This window comes from Semicossyphus pulcher, unplaced genomic scaffold (assembly GCF_022749685.1).
Source record: "Semicossyphus pulcher isolate SPU_LCO1_2020_fin unplaced genomic scaffold, fSemPul1.0.p SCAF_18, whole genome shotgun sequence".
NCBI classification, from domain to species: domain Eukaryota; kingdom Metazoa; phylum Chordata; class Actinopteri; order Labriformes; family Labridae; genus Semicossyphus; species Semicossyphus pulcher.
Window position 1 is genome coordinate 11568854 of NW_027211691.1, and position 18402 is coordinate 11587255.

Consider the following 18402-nt stretch of genomic DNA (forward strand, 5'->3'; position numbering starts at 1 on the left):
CTTTACAAGATTTCATACAGTGACCTCTGTTCTGTGGAAGGTGTAGAGGTGCACAGTTGTAAGAGAGAAGTTTAATGAGGCTGAGTTCAATCCCATCCATCCATCCATTATCTATACTGCTCATCCTGCTGGCGCCTTTCCTAGCTGGGCGAGAAGCGGGGTACACCCTGGACTGATCACAGTCAATCACAGGGCTGACACATAGAGACAGACAACCTTTCACTCTCACACCAACACCTATGGGCAATTTAGAGTCACCAATGAACCTAACGAGCATGTCTTTGGACCGTGGGAGGAAGCCGGAGGGAACCCACGCATGCACGGTGAGAACATATTCCCAAAACGCATCTATGACTGAGTAAAAGTCTTCATACAATCCATTTTAACGATTGTTTTAATGGTGCCTTTAATGTCGGGGCTAAAGTCTTAATGTTCAGAATAGAGTTATGGTAACTGTGTTTATGCGTCTGTGCCAGAGCTCGAGCCTATAAAGGAGTCATGATCTGCCGTGCTGCCGAATTTACATGCTCATTTCCATTTTGATTAACATAGGATCAACAGAAAATCAATTATTTCACAAATGAGTCATGAAATAGAGGCGCTAAATGTGACTGAAGGGGGAGGCAGATAGAACCAGAGGGTACAAATTTAATTTCCTTTACAGACACAATCACTCTCATGCACAGAGAATTTCAGAAGAACGCAAACATATCACATCTGACTTCCAGAGGTGGAAAGTAACAAATTACATTAACTCGTGTTACAGTGATTGAGTAGTTTTTTGTGTACTTGTACTTTTGTAATTTTACTTTAACTTAAGTAGGTTTTACTTGAAGTACTTTGCCACATTTTAAACCACATCCCTTCCTGAGTAATCTTAAGTACCTATCATTTCAAAGTGGCAACAAATTTTAACAGAGCACTTTATAACACTTGACACAGTTTCCGGAGTTAATTGTATCGAGTACATTTTTAAACTGTTGGAGCTTTTTAACATATATGCTGCATTTTTTACTTTATTATGTTTTTAAATTGACCACTGTGCGCCCCGCAGCTTCAACGTCAGGTGAGGGAGAGCCCGGTATGCCCCCGATCAATCTCAGATCCCATCGGTATGGCAGGCAGATAGGCCCTTAATTATTGTACATGTGAATGTCTATGCAGTTGTGCTGTAATCCGATAGCAATGTTCATTCACCGACCGACATAAAACATCATCCACATCCAACATCCACTTATGCACATACACATACACTTATCCATCTACATAACAGTCTACATATCCAGCGACTGTTACACAGCGCTGTTCATCATTGGCCAGTGAGGACTCTGGATTTGAGCCAGCTGTTGACCATCCAATTCGATTTCAGTGGACAGATGAGAAGTAAAAAGTGCAAGTTTTTATCATTGTATTATTGTAAGTTTATGAAAGCACTTGGATGCATTTCCTGGTTGAAAACCAACAACAAAAGCCTGTTATTTTTCATGACATATCAGGCCAGAAATGGGCTATGCTGTTGCGGTGTTGTGACTCATTGCAGATTAAAAAGCTTAAAAATTGATCGTGCTGTTTTGATTCATTGACAGGTCATAGCCTATTTGTTGATGTCGGATGCAAGTGCCATAGTGACATCTAGTGGCTGAAATCTCAAAGATCCTATAACGAAAAAGCTTACGCTAATGGTACACAGGTAACAATAATGGGATGATAATTCGGCCTTTGGTCTATCACTCTTGCTTAGTACTGCTCATGGTGGATTCATGTTGTGTCTACGTAAGACTACGTAAAACGCGTCATCTGGCGGAGGCCAGGGAGCTCGCTAAACTACACTTCCTCAATCTAGGATGCCCGCCTCCGATGTCATGTCTTGTTCAAAAATAGTCAGGTTTGAAATGTAGACTGCAGACCTGAAGATTTTTTAGACCCCCGTTATATTCTCGTCATATTTCGGATTCTGTACTGCTCTTTGACATTGCCGGCAGCAATCAATGTCCTTGACTGGAAAACGGTAGTATTTCACTCCAGCGTCTCTCGCTGGGCCCTTTCCTTCAGAGGGAGGGGCGCAATGCACGCTGGGTGTTGTAGGAATGTAGAATGGCCGAAACAACGAGCTGCTTGTGCAACTTTCTCCACAGCTATGCCGCCAATTTCAAGTATTATTGCTTCTGTTGATTACATAGAACACCACCGGTTTGAATGACAGTGGCTTTTTCCAGGGCTGAACTGCTCCTTTAATGCAATAAAGTTCAATCAGGACCGAAGACATTCTCCAAACAAACACTGGCCTAATTTTTGGGTGTTTCTGCTATTTTCTTTTCATTTGAACCTAATATTTTATGATGTTTCTTCTTTCTTCTTTTTCTTTTTTAATGCATTGTGCAAAACACTTTGAAGTGCTTTAGCATATGAAATGTGCATCACAGACGACCTTGTCCCGTCTACCATTGCCTTTTAGTGTCTCGATGTTAAATTGACGTAAAACTGGTGCTAAACAACATTTATAGACAGCAAGAGACGGAGTAAAAAAAAAGAGTTATATAAAGTCAGATGACGTAGATATGAAGGGAAAAGTGACATGAAAAGAGACAGAAACAAGGTGGCATTTAACTGAGAGGAAGAAGAATGGACTGAGTTAAGAGTAAGAGGCCTCCTCAGTGAATAAAACAGTCTGAAGTATGGGAGAGAGAAATGAGAGAAAGAGAGAGACAAGCACGCAGACAAAGAAAGATCAGGATCAGGGGAGGGAGAAAAGAAAGCCACAGTGAAGAAAAATATGGAAGGCGGCCGAGAGAAGGCAGGTGTAAGAAAGGTAGAAAGAGGAAGCAGTGACCCCTGTCTGACTAATCTTAGCTTACACTTTAACAGAGCCCTGAACCGGAGCTAATGGACCACATCCACATCTAGCCTCAGCTCTCCTTCTTTCCATTTTGAACGTACAAAGCTTTGAACGTACACACGCAAGCACTCAAAGATGTGCCGAAGCCTCTTCAGGGCGTTTGCAGTACAGACTATATAACAAACTGATATTGAGCACATGTACTGTGCATGCACATATAAGCAGAAGAACGCACGCAGAATAACCACATGCTGTCCCAAGCTGATTGTGGGAATCTGAATAGGGCCAGTCCAGACATATTTCAATGAATTGGTATCAATTTTGGTATTGGTTTTAGTGTCAGATTTGGTATTGGTATTGGCATTGGTGTCAGTTTTGGTATCGGTATTGGCATCGGTGTCAGTTTTGGTATCGGCATCGGTATTTGCGTCATTTTTGGTATCAGTATTGGCATTGGTGTCAGTTTTGGTATCGGTCTTGGCATCAGGATTTGTGTCAGATTTGGTATCGGTACTGGCATCGGTATGTGTGTCAGTTTTGGCAGCGGTATTGGCATTTGTATTTGTGTCAGTTTTGGTATCGGTATTGGAATCAGTATTTGTGTCAGTTTTGGAATCTGTGTTGGCATCCGTTTTGGTATCTGTTTCTGTATCTGTATTTGTGTCTGTATTGGTATCGGTTTCTGTATCGGCTTTGTATCAGTATTAGTGTCGGATTGGTATTAAAATAAAGCTGATCAAAATCCGATCCTATTTTTACTTGACTTCACTGTGTTTTTTCCACCTCGGCCTGCTAATGTTGTACCACTGCTCTCCATATCACAGCCTAAAGTGCTATTTATTATATTTCCTAATATGCAGGACCGGAAATTAGAGTGATTGACTGTATGAAGTTCTGAAGCCTGGTCTAACAAAATACATGGATTTGTTTAGCTCAGACTGTTACAAAACTGTTGTCATTGTGTACAAAACACTCAGGTAGCAGCTTTGAATGATGCCTCTGCTTTACAAATTTTGTTGTATTTAAAACAGAGGCATCATCTCATTTCATGTGCTTTGCTTATTCATGCGGATTCTGCGAGTGACCTGATTGGCCAAAATCTATCTTGGCAAGTGTTAGAGGTTTTCTTTGGCTTTTTGCAACCTGTGCTCTCCCGACTATAAGTTATCTAATGCCTGTTACTTTCACAGCTGTATTTGGCAACTCCCAACAAAGAGTTTTCAGCGTCTACAAACTGTCGGCTGGCACCAGTCTGTCCTTCAGAGGTCCACTACTTGGTGCTGTGCTTTCAATCATTTCACAAAAGGACATGTATGAATTCAAGCTTTATTTAAAGTACATTTGTAGTTGTGAACTGGGGCCTTAAGTGTTTGGTTCTAGTAGCTTATAAAAAATAAGGCAGTAACTGGATGACTCAGATTGCCCCAGATTTAGGCAAATATAAGTATGAGAAAGGACTCCGTGTTGGCAGATATCTATTAAAAGGACTCAAATAAAGACTGGGCCCAAAAATAACTAAACACACAGATACACACACACAATTTTTTTGTGAATCCAAATGTTTGTGGCATTTCTGCTAGAGGTTGTTCCAAGACTCTGCGAGAGGCCAGGCCTGTCTGACATCCCAATTACTGTGCACTTTAACCACTGTCTGCTCCGGGCTGAGCCAGTCCACCCACCCACAATGACACACACACTCCATCAGAACATGATCACACAACTGAGGCAACTACGCATCGGGAAACACTCACACATCTTTTTGAAAACTCAAATTTATGTCATCCAACACACACACACGCGTCATTCAAGCACAGCCAGAGAACACAAAGAACTTTTGTTCGACTCCTGCTTTCTAATTCCACTAACACATATACATAGACCACAGTGAGAGGAACACACACACCAATGCATGCACACATATATTTCAGCTTCACGCTACCAAAATAGAGATACACACACAGAAATACACAGGTTATGTTTTCCAAGTGACTGCTTGGCTACGGTATGTTCCCATTCTGCCTCTGTGCTTCTCCTCCAAGTCTAAAGAGAAAACGCAGGAGGCTTTCTTCAATGAAAGTAGCTCAAAGATTAATTCACTTAATCTTGGGCTGTAAATGGGGTATTCAAGCGGCTTAAAAAACAAATTGAATGCAAAGGCTGCGAGTAATAACAACATTTGTCTTAGCGGCTGCACAATGCCCTTTTCCTCAGCGCTCTTCCACATGAGCTGGTGGCTAGATTTCCAGCATCCATTATGACGGAAAGGAACGTGCGCATACGTACATGCACGGTCCCGCGCGCAGTATCGCACACATTTTGACTAGATACGCCGTCTGCTGTATGTAAGGAGTGACAAAGAGATGGAGAGAGAGAGAAAAAAGGCATGGTTGGAGTGTATGTGTGTGTGGATGCATGCTCCAGTGAGACAGTTGAACAGATGTCGTGCTGCGGTTTTCAATGTGTAATCCCCAGATTCATCATGCTAACCAGCAGGCATGTGCAGATCAAAGGGTTAATGTTGGAGAATATAGGTTAAACTCAAAGAGGAAGCGAAGCAAGGGCGACAGTTTAATTCTCCATTAGCAGTACGCTTAACGCAACTCTATACAAGTCATTGTGATTGTGTATGGTTGGATCAATGACAACTCTTGGATGATGAATCAGTAATGTGTGCCGATTATGTTTTTATGAGCAATAAATAATCAGTTAATGCAATTAGGTGAAAGTCTCATTAAAAAAATATACTTCACAATTACTAAGTGTTCGCCATACTCCAGGCTCCATCTGCAATGTTTAACATCCATGGTGAATGATGCATGATGGACCGTGTCTGTCATGCTTGACCAGCCAAAAGGTCAATTAATGATTACGGATAATGATTAACACAAAGTAAAGATTTAACAATGATAAGTTAATGGTATGGAGAGCAATCACAGAACTCAAACTACTTCAAAGAGAGTCATCGAACCAGCAAGGTCGCCAGAATCGATCTCTGGTGGGGACCAAACAACCGGACCATGGTCCGCTAGCAAAGACGGGTCTCGGTTTGTTCCAGGTGTGTACAGAAACGGCTTTATAGTAGGACCTAATATGTTACAATTTCATTTAGCAGACGCTTTTGTCCAAAGCGATGTACATCTGAGAGTTAATACAACACAGATGGTAAATGGACTGTACTTATATAGCGCTTTTCTAGTCTTTGCGACCACTCAAAGCTGCTTTTACACTACATATCACATTCACCCATTCACACACTGATGGCAGAGGCTGCTACGTAAAGTGCCCAACTGTCAATCAGATATCACATTCATACCCGTTGGCTATGCCACCGGGAGCAAATTGGGGTTCAATGTCTTGCCCAAGGACACTTCGACATGTAGCCTGAGGGAGCTGGGGATCGAACCTCCGACCTTACGATTGAAAGACGACCGACTCTTCCACTAAGCCACAGCCGCACAAGCAACGATCAAGACAGGAGGGAACGAAGTCAGTAAGTGCTAACAAACCAGCAGTGCACAGGGCAACAAGGTCATTATAGTCCTCATCATGAATATCCTAATCAACATCAACAACATCCTCAATGTCATCATCATCAATAGCATCAATATCATTAAGTGCAGAGGTGCTGTTTTGGGTTGGTTGAAGACCAGTCGTGCTGCTGCGGAGGTTTGAATGTGCATGCAGGAAGGCCTGCCAGTAGGGAGTTGCAGTAATCAATGCGTGCTATCACGAGAGCCTGTAACAGCAGTTGTGTTGCATGCTCTGAAAGGTAGGGTCTGATCTTCCTGATGTCGTACAGGGCAAATCGACACAACCGAGCAATCGAGGCCACATGAATCTTAAAGGTTAGCTAGTCGTCAATAATGACACTCAGGTTCCTGGCAGACTTTGTGGGTATGAGTTCAGTTTGTCCAAGCTGGATATTGTTCTGTGGTTGCATAGAGGGACTGGCTGGGATGACAAATAATATAGGATAATATAATTAATAATACAGGAAGCAAACCAAGACACTGTGCATTGTGGGTTGTTAACGGGTGCTTACACTTGCAGAGACAGGCAGCAAGATGTGTAGAGGACAGACGCGGGGGAGCGACGAGGAAATAGAAATATGGCCACCCAGAACATTTCACAAATGCTTTTGGAAACACAAAAGAACACGGAGGTGTTCAAACTGTTCATGAGAAACTAAAGGAGAATGGAAGTGATCAATCTGTGGAACAATGTTGGTTAAAAGTAAAAAATAAATCAGCCAAATCATTAAACTCTGTGATCGTGTTGAGTGTGATTGATCAGTGTGCTCTCTCTCTCTGTTTACTTCAGGGAGTTTTACCAAGTTGAAATTCTGACCAATGAGAAAGCAGCTTCCCCGCACATCCATTTCCAATAAATGCTTTTAATCTATAACAATTAAACCAACAATAATGCATGGATGTTATTCTGACAAGTAGTGCCTCTAGATTTGCAGATGTTGCAGGAAAAAGTCAGGTAATGAAAAAAGAAGACAACAAAGCAACTGACCAAAAAATGCTTGGCACCACAGCGGTACCTTGGATTCAGCCTCTCGCTGCAGCTTGACCAGATACATAGAAAATGATTGGCAGTATTTGTGGTAGGGCTGCCAGGGATGGATTGTGTCCTCATTGTTGCAGCAGCTGGACACAAAACAACACAATCATCGATGCCATCCCCAGCACTGGATGGAGTTCAATAGCATGTAGAAAGTGTGACAGTGCCCAGTTTTACTCTGTGCTGGTTTTGACACTGTTGTTTGACTCTGACGATGTGGGTCACTTACACAGCTTTTAACTGTTCTGACACCTCCAGCAGCCTGGTGCCTGGTGCAGCTCAGTTCTGGCAGTCCGCCAAGATTAACCCAGGCCGGTTTCACCTCCATTGTGTACTAGCTATCTATCTAATTGCAGATGAATCATCAGGAAACAAGACTCGGTCAAAACCTGTGGCTGACCGCATCAGGTCAATCTGCGCTTTTGTGGGCAATGTGTTACAAGGACTGTCCTTATGAGGCCGATGGCAACGTGTTTGAAAGCAGGTGCGGACGTAGGTGAGGACAGTGGACGAGCAGCGGAGGAGCAGCCCCGCCTACTCCCCGAACAAAACATCCAGAGCTGTATAGACAGTCCAATATGCTCCATGATCCGCTATTGCGATGTCACAACACTCTCTCTCTATGGCTGTGAAAGTACTGTCACTCACTCACTCAGCTGCTCAGTCAGTCACATACAGACTCATGTGTAGGGCTGACCCCGGCGGTCAGCCAAAAATAATGGGGTTGTTCAGAACCTAATACAGAGGTTTACTCCTTAAAGTTTCTGGCAATCAGCACATATAAGTCTTTTGACTTATCACTTGATATAGAAAACAATAAAAACTGGAACTCTCTATAGAACCAACAGAGTGAAGGATGGTTCATTAGACCCTCCGTCCAAAGCTGTGGAAAAAATCTAATTAAGTTAGATGACTCAAACTGTGCAATAACTATACACAGGTGTTTATACTCTGCTATGCTATTTGTTTGTTTGTTTTCTGTGGGATTTTTTTTTCAATTTTGTATTTGATATCAATGTGTTTATTATTAATATTCATAATTTCGTAAGCATGTCACACAGGGAGTAGGGATGGGCATTTCAAGCAAAAATACTACTCGATTGTAACGCGAACTATTCAACAATTATTCGAAGATTGCCCCCCACCCCTGTGCACGCAAACACACGCTGACATGAGGAGAGAGAGTGACTGTTTACTGTTTCACAACTCTAATGAACTGTGCATCTTCCCTGGACATGGATCATTTCTCTTACGGTGAGACTCATACTGTCATACTGTGCATAGTTGTTGTAGAAACTGCTAGTTTTACCGTTCAAACTTTGCACTTGACCACATTTTCATTTATTTTTTCGACGAGTTCCACACAGAACTCTTTGACGGCTGCAGAAGTCTCTTAGCAAACAGCTTCCAGATGCTTAGTACCAAATTACAACCAGGCATCATGACTATTTGAAAATTTGAAAATTCATGATCCATCCCTAAAAGGGAGGAGGGATGGGGATTAAGGAGAGGGGGGCTGAGGAGATAAATGCATGTAAAGGCTAATGAGTTGCTGTCATATTTAATTTAACCTGCATTAGATCAGAAAAAAAACATTTAAAAAAGGGAGAAACCCTTAATTATTAAGCTTATTATCCAGTAAAATTGGTTTGTATATTACTTTGAAGTGGGAAAAAAATTATTTGTAGGTGCAGAATCTTGCTTCCTTCAACATCTGCAACATCCAACTCTTACTGCTGATAACGTTCAGAAGTCTCAAAGGCTGTAAAGTCAGGTCATTCTTTTAACCTCTCTGCATATTCAGCTGATGGTGCAGGGTCACCGTTCCAAACTCAAAAGACTCTGAATGGATTTATAAACTCGAAAAATCTAGCAAGCTTAGCACATTAGACAGCATTTAAGGCTCAATGGGATCTAGTCCCGAGCTACAAGTCAAGATGTACCGAGCTTTGTGAAGTATAGTCTCATATATTCCAGGTTACAACCTGAGTGGACAAAAAGTAAAAGAACATCTTAAAGGTTTTATTAAGATTATATTTGGTTGTATGTCATATTGGCTTTACCTGCAGATTTGCACTTTGTGTCCACACTAGTATAGATGCTTATTTTAAGTGTAATGGTGATGTACAATAAGTGGATTTTAAGTGCATATTCACATCAACTGAGGAAGCAATTACGCAGGCTGTTATAATATCAATCAAGCTGTAAAAAGGCCAGGTATTACTGAGGGGAAGTGTGGTAGAAGGTGACAGCCTGGACTGATGCAGCTTCAGATTATAGCAACAACAGTAATATTGAATGACAAGGTGTCAGAGAGAATCCTCGCCTCCTGACCATCTTTCCTCGAGCTGTCTCTCCTCATCCTCCTCTCTTGTGGGATAAATGCCGCCTCCTCCTTCTCTAACTGTCCCTCTCTCTTCCTCCTCCTCGGCTGCCAGCCCACTCTCCGTCACGGAGACCCCTGTCTAACGAGGTGGACACATTCTGACGGGTTCTAATGAGAACACATTCCACTAGAATAACTTTCAGATCCTATAACTCGCACATGCACACACACGCTTGCAGTGCAGAGACGAGAGTATGCGCATATCTGAATCTTTAGATGCAGAATTAGCCAATTACGCACCTGTATTTCACTTCCAATGATAGGGTGGGTTTTTAATTAATGCATGTGAAGTCTGTGACATTCACGAGGAGGAAGAGAGGTGGTCCGTGTGTGTGGGAGTGTGTTTGCACGTAACGTCGCAGACATTGTTAAGGGAATTATGCTGCATGACTTGTCAGTGTACGTTTGTCTCAGTGCGGCCTTGCTCCCATGATGAAACACAGATAGCCCCGCAGGAGCATCACTTCCAAGACTGAAATTTCCAACTCTTCAAGGAGACTGATACAGCGGTCTGAGGATGAAGCTGACAGGGGAGAGAGAGAAAGCAAAACAGTCACGGTGCTCTGGTGATTACATGTCTGCATTTCCTGCGAGAAGATGTCTGCTATGCTCTTTGATCCAAAACACTGCAAAGAAAATCAGCGAAATGCCTCATCCTGAACATGTGAATAAGAATACTTAAGCGATTTATCACTTTGTGCATGTTAAGAAAATACACATGTACAAATAATCAAGGGTGAAGGCTGATTGCAGATTTCCATACCGATATATCAGGGACATGTTTTTTTCCACCTCAAGTCTTAAATCCCCTGTAGGGGGATTGATATCACGCCTACTCTTATTGTAGTGGCCAAAAACTGCCACACCGCAGACATCTTGCACCCTTCTTCACTGTACAAAGGGTCATGTGTCTGATCACTCACATTTCTGAGCACACCTGAATGCAGCATCCCTCCCTAAACACAGCGAGGGAGACATGCAGTGTTGCCAACTCAGCGACTTTCTCACTAAATCTCGCAGCGACTTATTTTCATAAAAGCGACAGGCAACATATTTACCGACTTTTACAGATCAGTGAAATGTATTATATTATAATTCATTCCCATGTATGCTGCTCAGAGTAATCACAGTTTACAGCTCCTCTGCCAACAGCTCAGAGTTGCTCTCTCTCCTCTCTCCTCTTGTCCTGTGCGCAGCAGCACTGCGCAGTCAGTCAGGGGCGGGCGGGGCTGGCCTGGGGCAGCGGGCAGCATTTGCTCACAACCACAAAGAGTTATGCAAATTAAAATGTGATGATGTAACCAATATGCAAATTAACGTATGACGTCATCTGGTGACTTCTTGCGACTTTTGGAGCTAGTGCTAGCTACTTTCATGGGGAAAACAGTTGGCAACACTGGAGACATGCCCGGACTTGTTTACTGCACCTACTATGGAGATATCAATGATCACAGATGGACTCTTTTTATCGTGAGTGCGTCCACAAAGTTAGTTTTGCACTGATGTTTATGTTACACTCTGTTAGCGTCTGCTTTGGCCGCGAGTGTATTTTCCGCGTGTTTGATATTGGTAAGTCCGGTAAAATGACAAGAATGCGAGCTAACTGTTTGCTAGTTAAGAGTTGTGAAAGTTGTTAAATTGGCTCAAGTATCTGTGACTTTTTAGTCTTTATTTGTATATTGTTGATAACTTTGCACAGGCAGTGCACGCACACTTGTACTGAGTTAATGTCGTGGCATATATCGTTAATAAATTGGTAGAAAAAGCCATTATTTGCAGATACCGATAACGTGCCTATAGCATTGTGCATCCCTCGTGAAGGCCGTATTTCTCCTTATAATGTGTATTTAAGAAAGTTCTTCTCTTCCTCCAGTTTTTTTTAAATGAAGTGCTTCTTATTCCTTGTGCTAGGAATATAAAGTGCTTTTTAGAAAGCAGTGGATTACGGGGTCAAGCATTTGTGTCTCAAAAGCGCTGTCATGAATTCATGTTTCAGTGGGCTAAAATATTCATACGCTGATGGGGCAGGAAAACTGTAAGAGCAGTGCCAGACTGAAAGCAGAGACTGCAGTATGCCTGTGTCTGTTTGGCTTCGCTCCATGTCAGTCTGGTTGTTGCAGTGGACACACACACACTTACACACACACACAGTTGGTGCTACTTTTAGAGTTTGCACGAGCGTGCGTGAGCAGATGCATCACCTTGCTGCCTTGAAGAGTGACTAGTGGCGACTCATCAGTAGCAGATCGAGAAGAGGGGACAGATTGTGAGGAGAGAGACTTAGGTGGAGGGGGAAAAAAAGGGAAAATACAAGGAGGGAGGAAAGTGATTATGGCTACATGATAAAATCACAGAGGAGAGCCAAGTAGGGAAAGAAGGAATTAGAGATAGTTAGGGGCGAGAGAAAGGGCAGGAGACAGGAGGAGGGGAGAAACAGAATGAAATGATGAGAGAGAAACTCAGGGGAATAAGGGTGAAGGAGTAGGAGGGAGCAGGGGGAATAATCAGAGCTAGTTAGGGATGAGACAAGGGAGGAGCAAGGCATGAAAGCTTTTATATTTGAGGCTGAAATACAAGCGAGATGCGCAGGGGAGAGTTAGAAGGAGAATTAGGAGAAGTTGAGGGAGATTTATTGAAAAGAAGGGAGTGCAAAGGAGCGATAGATTAAAAAAAAGCAGGCAGGCGGAAGGGAGCAATTTAAACAGAGGAGGACAGCGAGGGAGAGGAAAAATGGCAGAGCAATTAAGAAGTAGACCTTGTTTCCTAAGCTGTGACTCACCCGACGCGATGCATGACAAATGTGGACATGCACAGACGTTCTCAAAATACAGGCGTGCGCGCACGTAGGGGCCAAAGTAACCAAACAACACTTATTGAGCTGATCTAATCTGAGCCAAAGCAGTCTGCTTCCTTCAGCCCTAAGCCTATTATTACCACCTCCTACTGGGAGTCGCATACACACACAAAGACCAGACGCAGGCAGGACCGGCGTTAGGTTTACCTGTGCGTCGGTTTTAAGAAAATTACAGCATACGTCGCTGACATTTTTCCGACGGTGGCGGTGATATGATTATAATCAGTGACTCATTTGCTTGGAGCAGCTGCTTTCATTGATGTTTGTGTGGTAGGAGTGCGAGGATATCACAGATTATTCTCTTAATATAAGCTGGTTTGATAAAGTGGCTTCAAGCAAATTGGCCTCCCTCAGCGTGGCCTCATTTAAATATAAAAGGTAAGAGCTATTAAAGCTCCAAACACAACTAAGAACATTTGTGAAGGCAGAGGGGTGCAGCTAAATACCTTAATCTTGTTTCATGTCGTAAACAGAGTGTTTGGGAACTACTTACTTCCCACTGGAAGGAGCTGAACTACAGCAAGGGGTAAACCAAGGCCACTGTGAAATTGAATAAAAATAACCATGCACATGTGGTACTGAATCGTAAAAAACACAATACAAAACACTGCCTGCAAAAGAAACACCACTCAACTGCCCACTTGTTCATTTGCACCTTTAAAGTGCGGCCACGGTCATCCTTCCTCTGACTGAACTTTGGGAGGTTTATCTGCGATGCGCCGTGTCTCTGCGAGCACTGAGCATCCACATCCTTTCACACAAGCACCACACAAAAGGTCAAGTGTGCGGCGGTGGCGGCCTTATGAAACCACTGCCTGCGCATGTCTTTACAGCAGTCGGAGTGAAAGAGAGAGATGATCAAGGGAAGTTCAGTTACAGTATAAAAGAAACAGTCTTTTCCTTTTATGGCACCAAATAGGTTGTGTTTCCAGTACTTAAAGGAGCAGTTCAGTATTTCTAACCTGGGCCTTATTTGTACAAATGTGTGTGTCGAGATGACTCACAGGGACAAAAACTTTTAGAATCGGTCCACTGCCCGCGGTACAGCCACAATGGCGGCAACGTAAGTCAGGGGCAATTGCGCCAAATCAAAGTACGTCCACTGACACTGACAGCCTCAGATTATTACCCCAGGTGTCCGACACCATTACGGAAATGATCCCTACAAAGATCGTCTTTTTTTTACTGGACCGATTCCAAAAGTTGTTGCTCCTATGATTTATTTCGACACAGAAATTTGTACAAATAGCACCCAGGTTTAAAAATACCAAACTTCTCCTTTAATTATACAAGAAACTGCTTCAGTAACAATGCTTGAGCTACCAGCAAGCTACTGCAAGGTGTATTTAAACTACTAGTTTACTTCCCATCACTGGGAGTTACACAGAAGAACAGGAAACCCAGTGTTGCCCTGTGCGGCCCCTGAGGAGCAACCAGACTGATGTCTGTGTCAGGAGGCCTGGCATGCTTAATGAGATAAGAAAAGGGTAATCTGATTCTATATCAGACAGGCTCTAGGGGCATCCTATTTAGCCACCCACCGTGTCACTAACACAGTGACTTAAAGGAACATCCTTCACTTTTCACTCAATGGTGCGGAGAATGTTAAAAATGCAAACCCTGTCCTTTAGACGGGCAGCGATGGATAGCAAGAGAAGGAGAGTGAAGGGCTGATCATAGGGGAGGTTGTTTATTTCCAGTAAGGTTAAATGAAACTTAAAGAAGGCTGTTTGACTTTGCTAAATATCCGTGCATACAACATGTAGTACGCCTGATGAATCAGGCTGATATTCCTGTCAGAGAATCCAAGAACTTGAGTTGCACCATGGTAGGTGGTGAGAGACCTTGCCTCCAACACCCTACAACAACACATTTACATACTGTATAGTAGTCAACTCATTAGAGCTAACAGCTGAAGTTAGCAAGGACAAACAATCTGCTTTTCTGTAGCTGTGGGAGCGTCTGCAGGTGTGTGTGCACCTGTGCTGGTATAAACTTAGAGCTGTAGCTACCTCATGCTTGTGTGTGTGTATTTTTCAGGCCGCCGTAGATGTAAAGCGATGCTAGAATGTAACATTAAACTGATGGACGCTTAAAACTAAGCTTGGAGGAAATCCCTGGATTACTGCTCGATATTTATTTAAAGAACCATACATGCACTAACGTATACATTAATATACATGCACAAACACAGAGAGTCCACACAGTCACTGGGTCAGCCAGCCCATTGACTTTGAGTCTGCGAGTGTGTGCGTTTGCCCTGGCAGGATGTAAACGTTAATCTTTTTTAGCCCGTGCCTCAGACCATTGGGCAGAATGACATTGTCTATTCCCCCGAATGTTTCACATCTAGTCTCTGAGGAGGGGATAAAGTCAGCACTCGGATTTTAAGCTCAGGGGTGGAACTGCTGGTCCGATTCAACATGCTGTTTGTATGACTCTCTCTGCCTCTGTCATACACACACACACACACACACACTCACTCGCTCACCTGCCTTGCATCTTGCAAATCCTACTCTCATCCTTCTACATATCATATTCCTTTTGTGTTGTATTATAGTCATTATTATCTCTGTAAAAGAAGGTTATTTTTTAGGTCCCGTCTGTCCCCAACACGTCCATTTCTTTATCTCTGTTTTTCAGCAGCATTAAAGAAACACTACCGCTTGCATTCTTCATGAAACTTCGTGGAAGCCTGCAGCCTTTACCGAGAAAGATCCCATTAAATTATAGACCTGATCCGGATCAGACTTACAAACAAAACAAGCAGTGTTGACTGCATCCAGATGCTTCTGCAAGGCACAACCATATCTCTAATACTTGCATATCAAAAATGCCTGGACTATTGGCATTGGCAGTGGTGTGTGCTCTCTGAGTGCCCTTCTTGTTTGTAACCAAACATATCCATACGCTATAGATATAGAGTGATGAAGTGATTGATATACAGTATGTTGTGGTTTCTTTATAAAGGTCTATGCCATTGATGTATTTTTATATATGTTATACCTAATGGTATATGTAAACATGCACGTTCAGCATGATTTTCTGGATTATTTACATACAAACAAGTTTACAGTGACAGTTTTGATATAAGAAATCGCTTAGACTTTTATTTTGAAAGGTCAAAACGTTTCAACTATAATTCATTACAAGTCTTAAATCTACCTGGCTCAAGTCGCCAGCTAAAGTTTCCCCTAACAGGACACTGAATCTCTCCCTGCTCCGGGGATCCTCAGACTGACCTGCCAGCTGACGGGAGCCAGAGGACAGAGGATTTCCATAAAGGGATCAATAAAGTCTTATAAATAAAGTGTTGTCACTATGGCACCTATTCGCACTCTTATGGCACACAGCTTTGTGGAATAGAAACGCGCTAACCATCTCCTCTAACTCCCCCCTCTTCCTTCTCTAACACTCACTCACGCGCACACGCTGACATATCCGTGTAGAGACACGCACGCGCAAACGGCTCCCGGTGTAGTCTCTCCGTTGTCTGTCGGATGGTATGATTAATGAGGCGCGTCCCCGGACACATTCATCCGGGACCCGAGAAGCCCCGGCGATCACCGGGAATCAGTCACACAGTCACACCGGCTCAGTCACCGTCAGCGACGCCGGAAAGACACCGCACCAAGAGTGGACGATGCCAGGGAAACACCAGAGCCAAATATAACCGCCGCGTCCTTAGAGGGTGGATTGGACCAATAATAGCGCATTAAAGCCTATCAAGGCGATGGTAGATTCCAGAATATACCAGGGGTAAATACCATGAGATAGGAAGAAAATACGAAGAACATAAACATCCAAAATCTTAAAGAGTTTAAGAGGACAAAAATGATGAAATGTCAGCAAAAAAGAAAGTAAATACTCACAAATGTCAGGCAGTGTGGAGCATAAACAAACTCTTGTTGCTAGAATTTAGAGTCGTCATGAATTAATAAGCAAAAAGAGGATTCACTGTAAAATACGTGGCTTTAATCATCCTTAATGCAGCCTGTATTATAGAAGTTGTCTGCAAGTTTTGCTTGCAAGTTTGCCCACGTAAAAGTTGTCTTCAATTAGCCCTAAACTGGCAATAAAGGAGAGGACTTAATACGCTTCAAATTGCATGCAACTTTATTAACAACGTATATAAGAATGCATACGGTTCAAAATAAGAAGCCTTTACATCTGGGTCATTTACAGTAAGAACTTGGAGCTTGCACAAAGTCCATAACTTTAAAGATTCTGCAACATTTCTGTGTGTGACTTTATCTGGAACAAATGGATTGCAACGCTCTGAACGAAAATAAAATGAGGTTTTATAATGTTAATCCTAAGAAATCCTGAAAGTGCACAAAAAGACGTAAGAGACTAATGGTTTCCTAACTGTAGTCTCTATGCCCCAGTGCTGAGAGTGCACACAAAACCACCACGGACACAATCAAATGTCAGTCACCCAGCCCGATCTGGACGCCCTGAAAACCCGGGATCTAAATCACCAACGGACGCTAAAACATGTGAGCCAGAAAACTGAAGAGTTAGCACGTGCATGTCTAAACTCAGAAGGTAACCAAGTCCTGTGTCCCTTCCTCATGTGGAGCCTGGTTCTGAAGCTCCGGAGCGCCCCAGCTGACACCGCCGTGGGATACCTGCAGCCCCGCCGGCAAACGCACTGTCCCCGCCTCAGACAGGCTCGGTCTGCTCCCCACCCATATCCAAAATCCTCCCCCCCGCCCCGTGCAGCGCGGGGAAACACATCCAAAATAAAGCCCAAAAAAAACAACTTACGGGTTGTTGGCAAAGCTCCGTGCACACCGCTGACATGGCTGAAAATCCACAACGCGACCGGTAATAACAACGTCAATCCCTGCGCAGGACGGTGCCGGTGCATCTTCACGGCCGGTGTGGACGCAGCGGAACGGGAGAGGGAGAGGAAACACTTAGAAAAAAAAGCAGCAGGGAGGTGGTAACGCCAGTCGGTCCGTCAGACTTGCTTCGCAGCAGAGGACTGGGAAGAGGAGCCTGGCTGCACGGACTCCCTCTTTCGCTCGCTCTCTCTCTCTCTCTCTCTCTCTCTCTCTCTCTCTCTCTTCCTATCACTCTCTCTCTCTCCCCTATGTCTCTCCGTCTCTCTCTCTTTCTCTCCCCCCAATAAAGAGATGATGTAAGGATCGCACCGACTAACAGGCTCGCCTGTGCTTGCAAGCGCAACGCACTTCTCTCTGCAGTTATCTCGCCTCCTTATTTAGCGACTCCCGCTTAAAAAAACACAAAACAACAACCGGGTCTCCACTCCCACAGGACGAGAACTACTGGGTGCGACTGTATGGGTACAGTTCAGTCTCCACTATTTCAGGGAGGCATGACTGTGCGCAGCTCCAATCCACTGAACTGATTTCTCCTCTCCTGCGCTCCTGTGCGCTGTCCTTGGTGCTGAACTTCTCTCGGTCTTTCTTTCTCTCTCTCCCTCTCTAAATGTCTTTCCGTTTCTTATAGCCAGACAGTGCCCCCCTCCTTCTCTAGGTGGTGGTAGCCTTGTACTTGGTGAATCCTTTTCTCAAAAATGACACACAGTCGGTCTCTCTGTCTTGATGTCCCTGCTTGTGTCTTCTGTTTGCCGGTTATCCTTGTAAATTGTCTTTTTCTGGGTAAGTGATGATGATTGATGACAATGAGTGATGATACAAGGGCAAACAGTAGCAACAGATGCAGTTGCTATCACTAAATAAGTTTACAGCATGTCACATTTCTTTCATTAAACCGTTGATGAGCTTTGCG

At 43.5% G+C, this 18402-nt stretch overlaps 1 protein-coding gene across 1 annotated transcript in view; it reads right to left on the bottom strand.

Annotated features, from left to right (window-relative positions):
- cntnap2a (contactin associated protein 2a) overlaps nt 1-18027 on the bottom strand; it is a 397107-nt gene extending 379080 nt beyond the window's left edge. The window contains exon 1 of the mRNA XM_069666987.1: nt 17413-18027. Within this exon, the coding sequence (XP_069523088.1) occupies nt 17413-17515 (103 nt within the window). The 5' untranslated portion in view covers nt 17516-18027. The remainder of the gene's footprint in view (nt 1-17412) is intronic.
- Between the last annotated feature and the right edge of the window lie 375 nt (nt 18028-18402).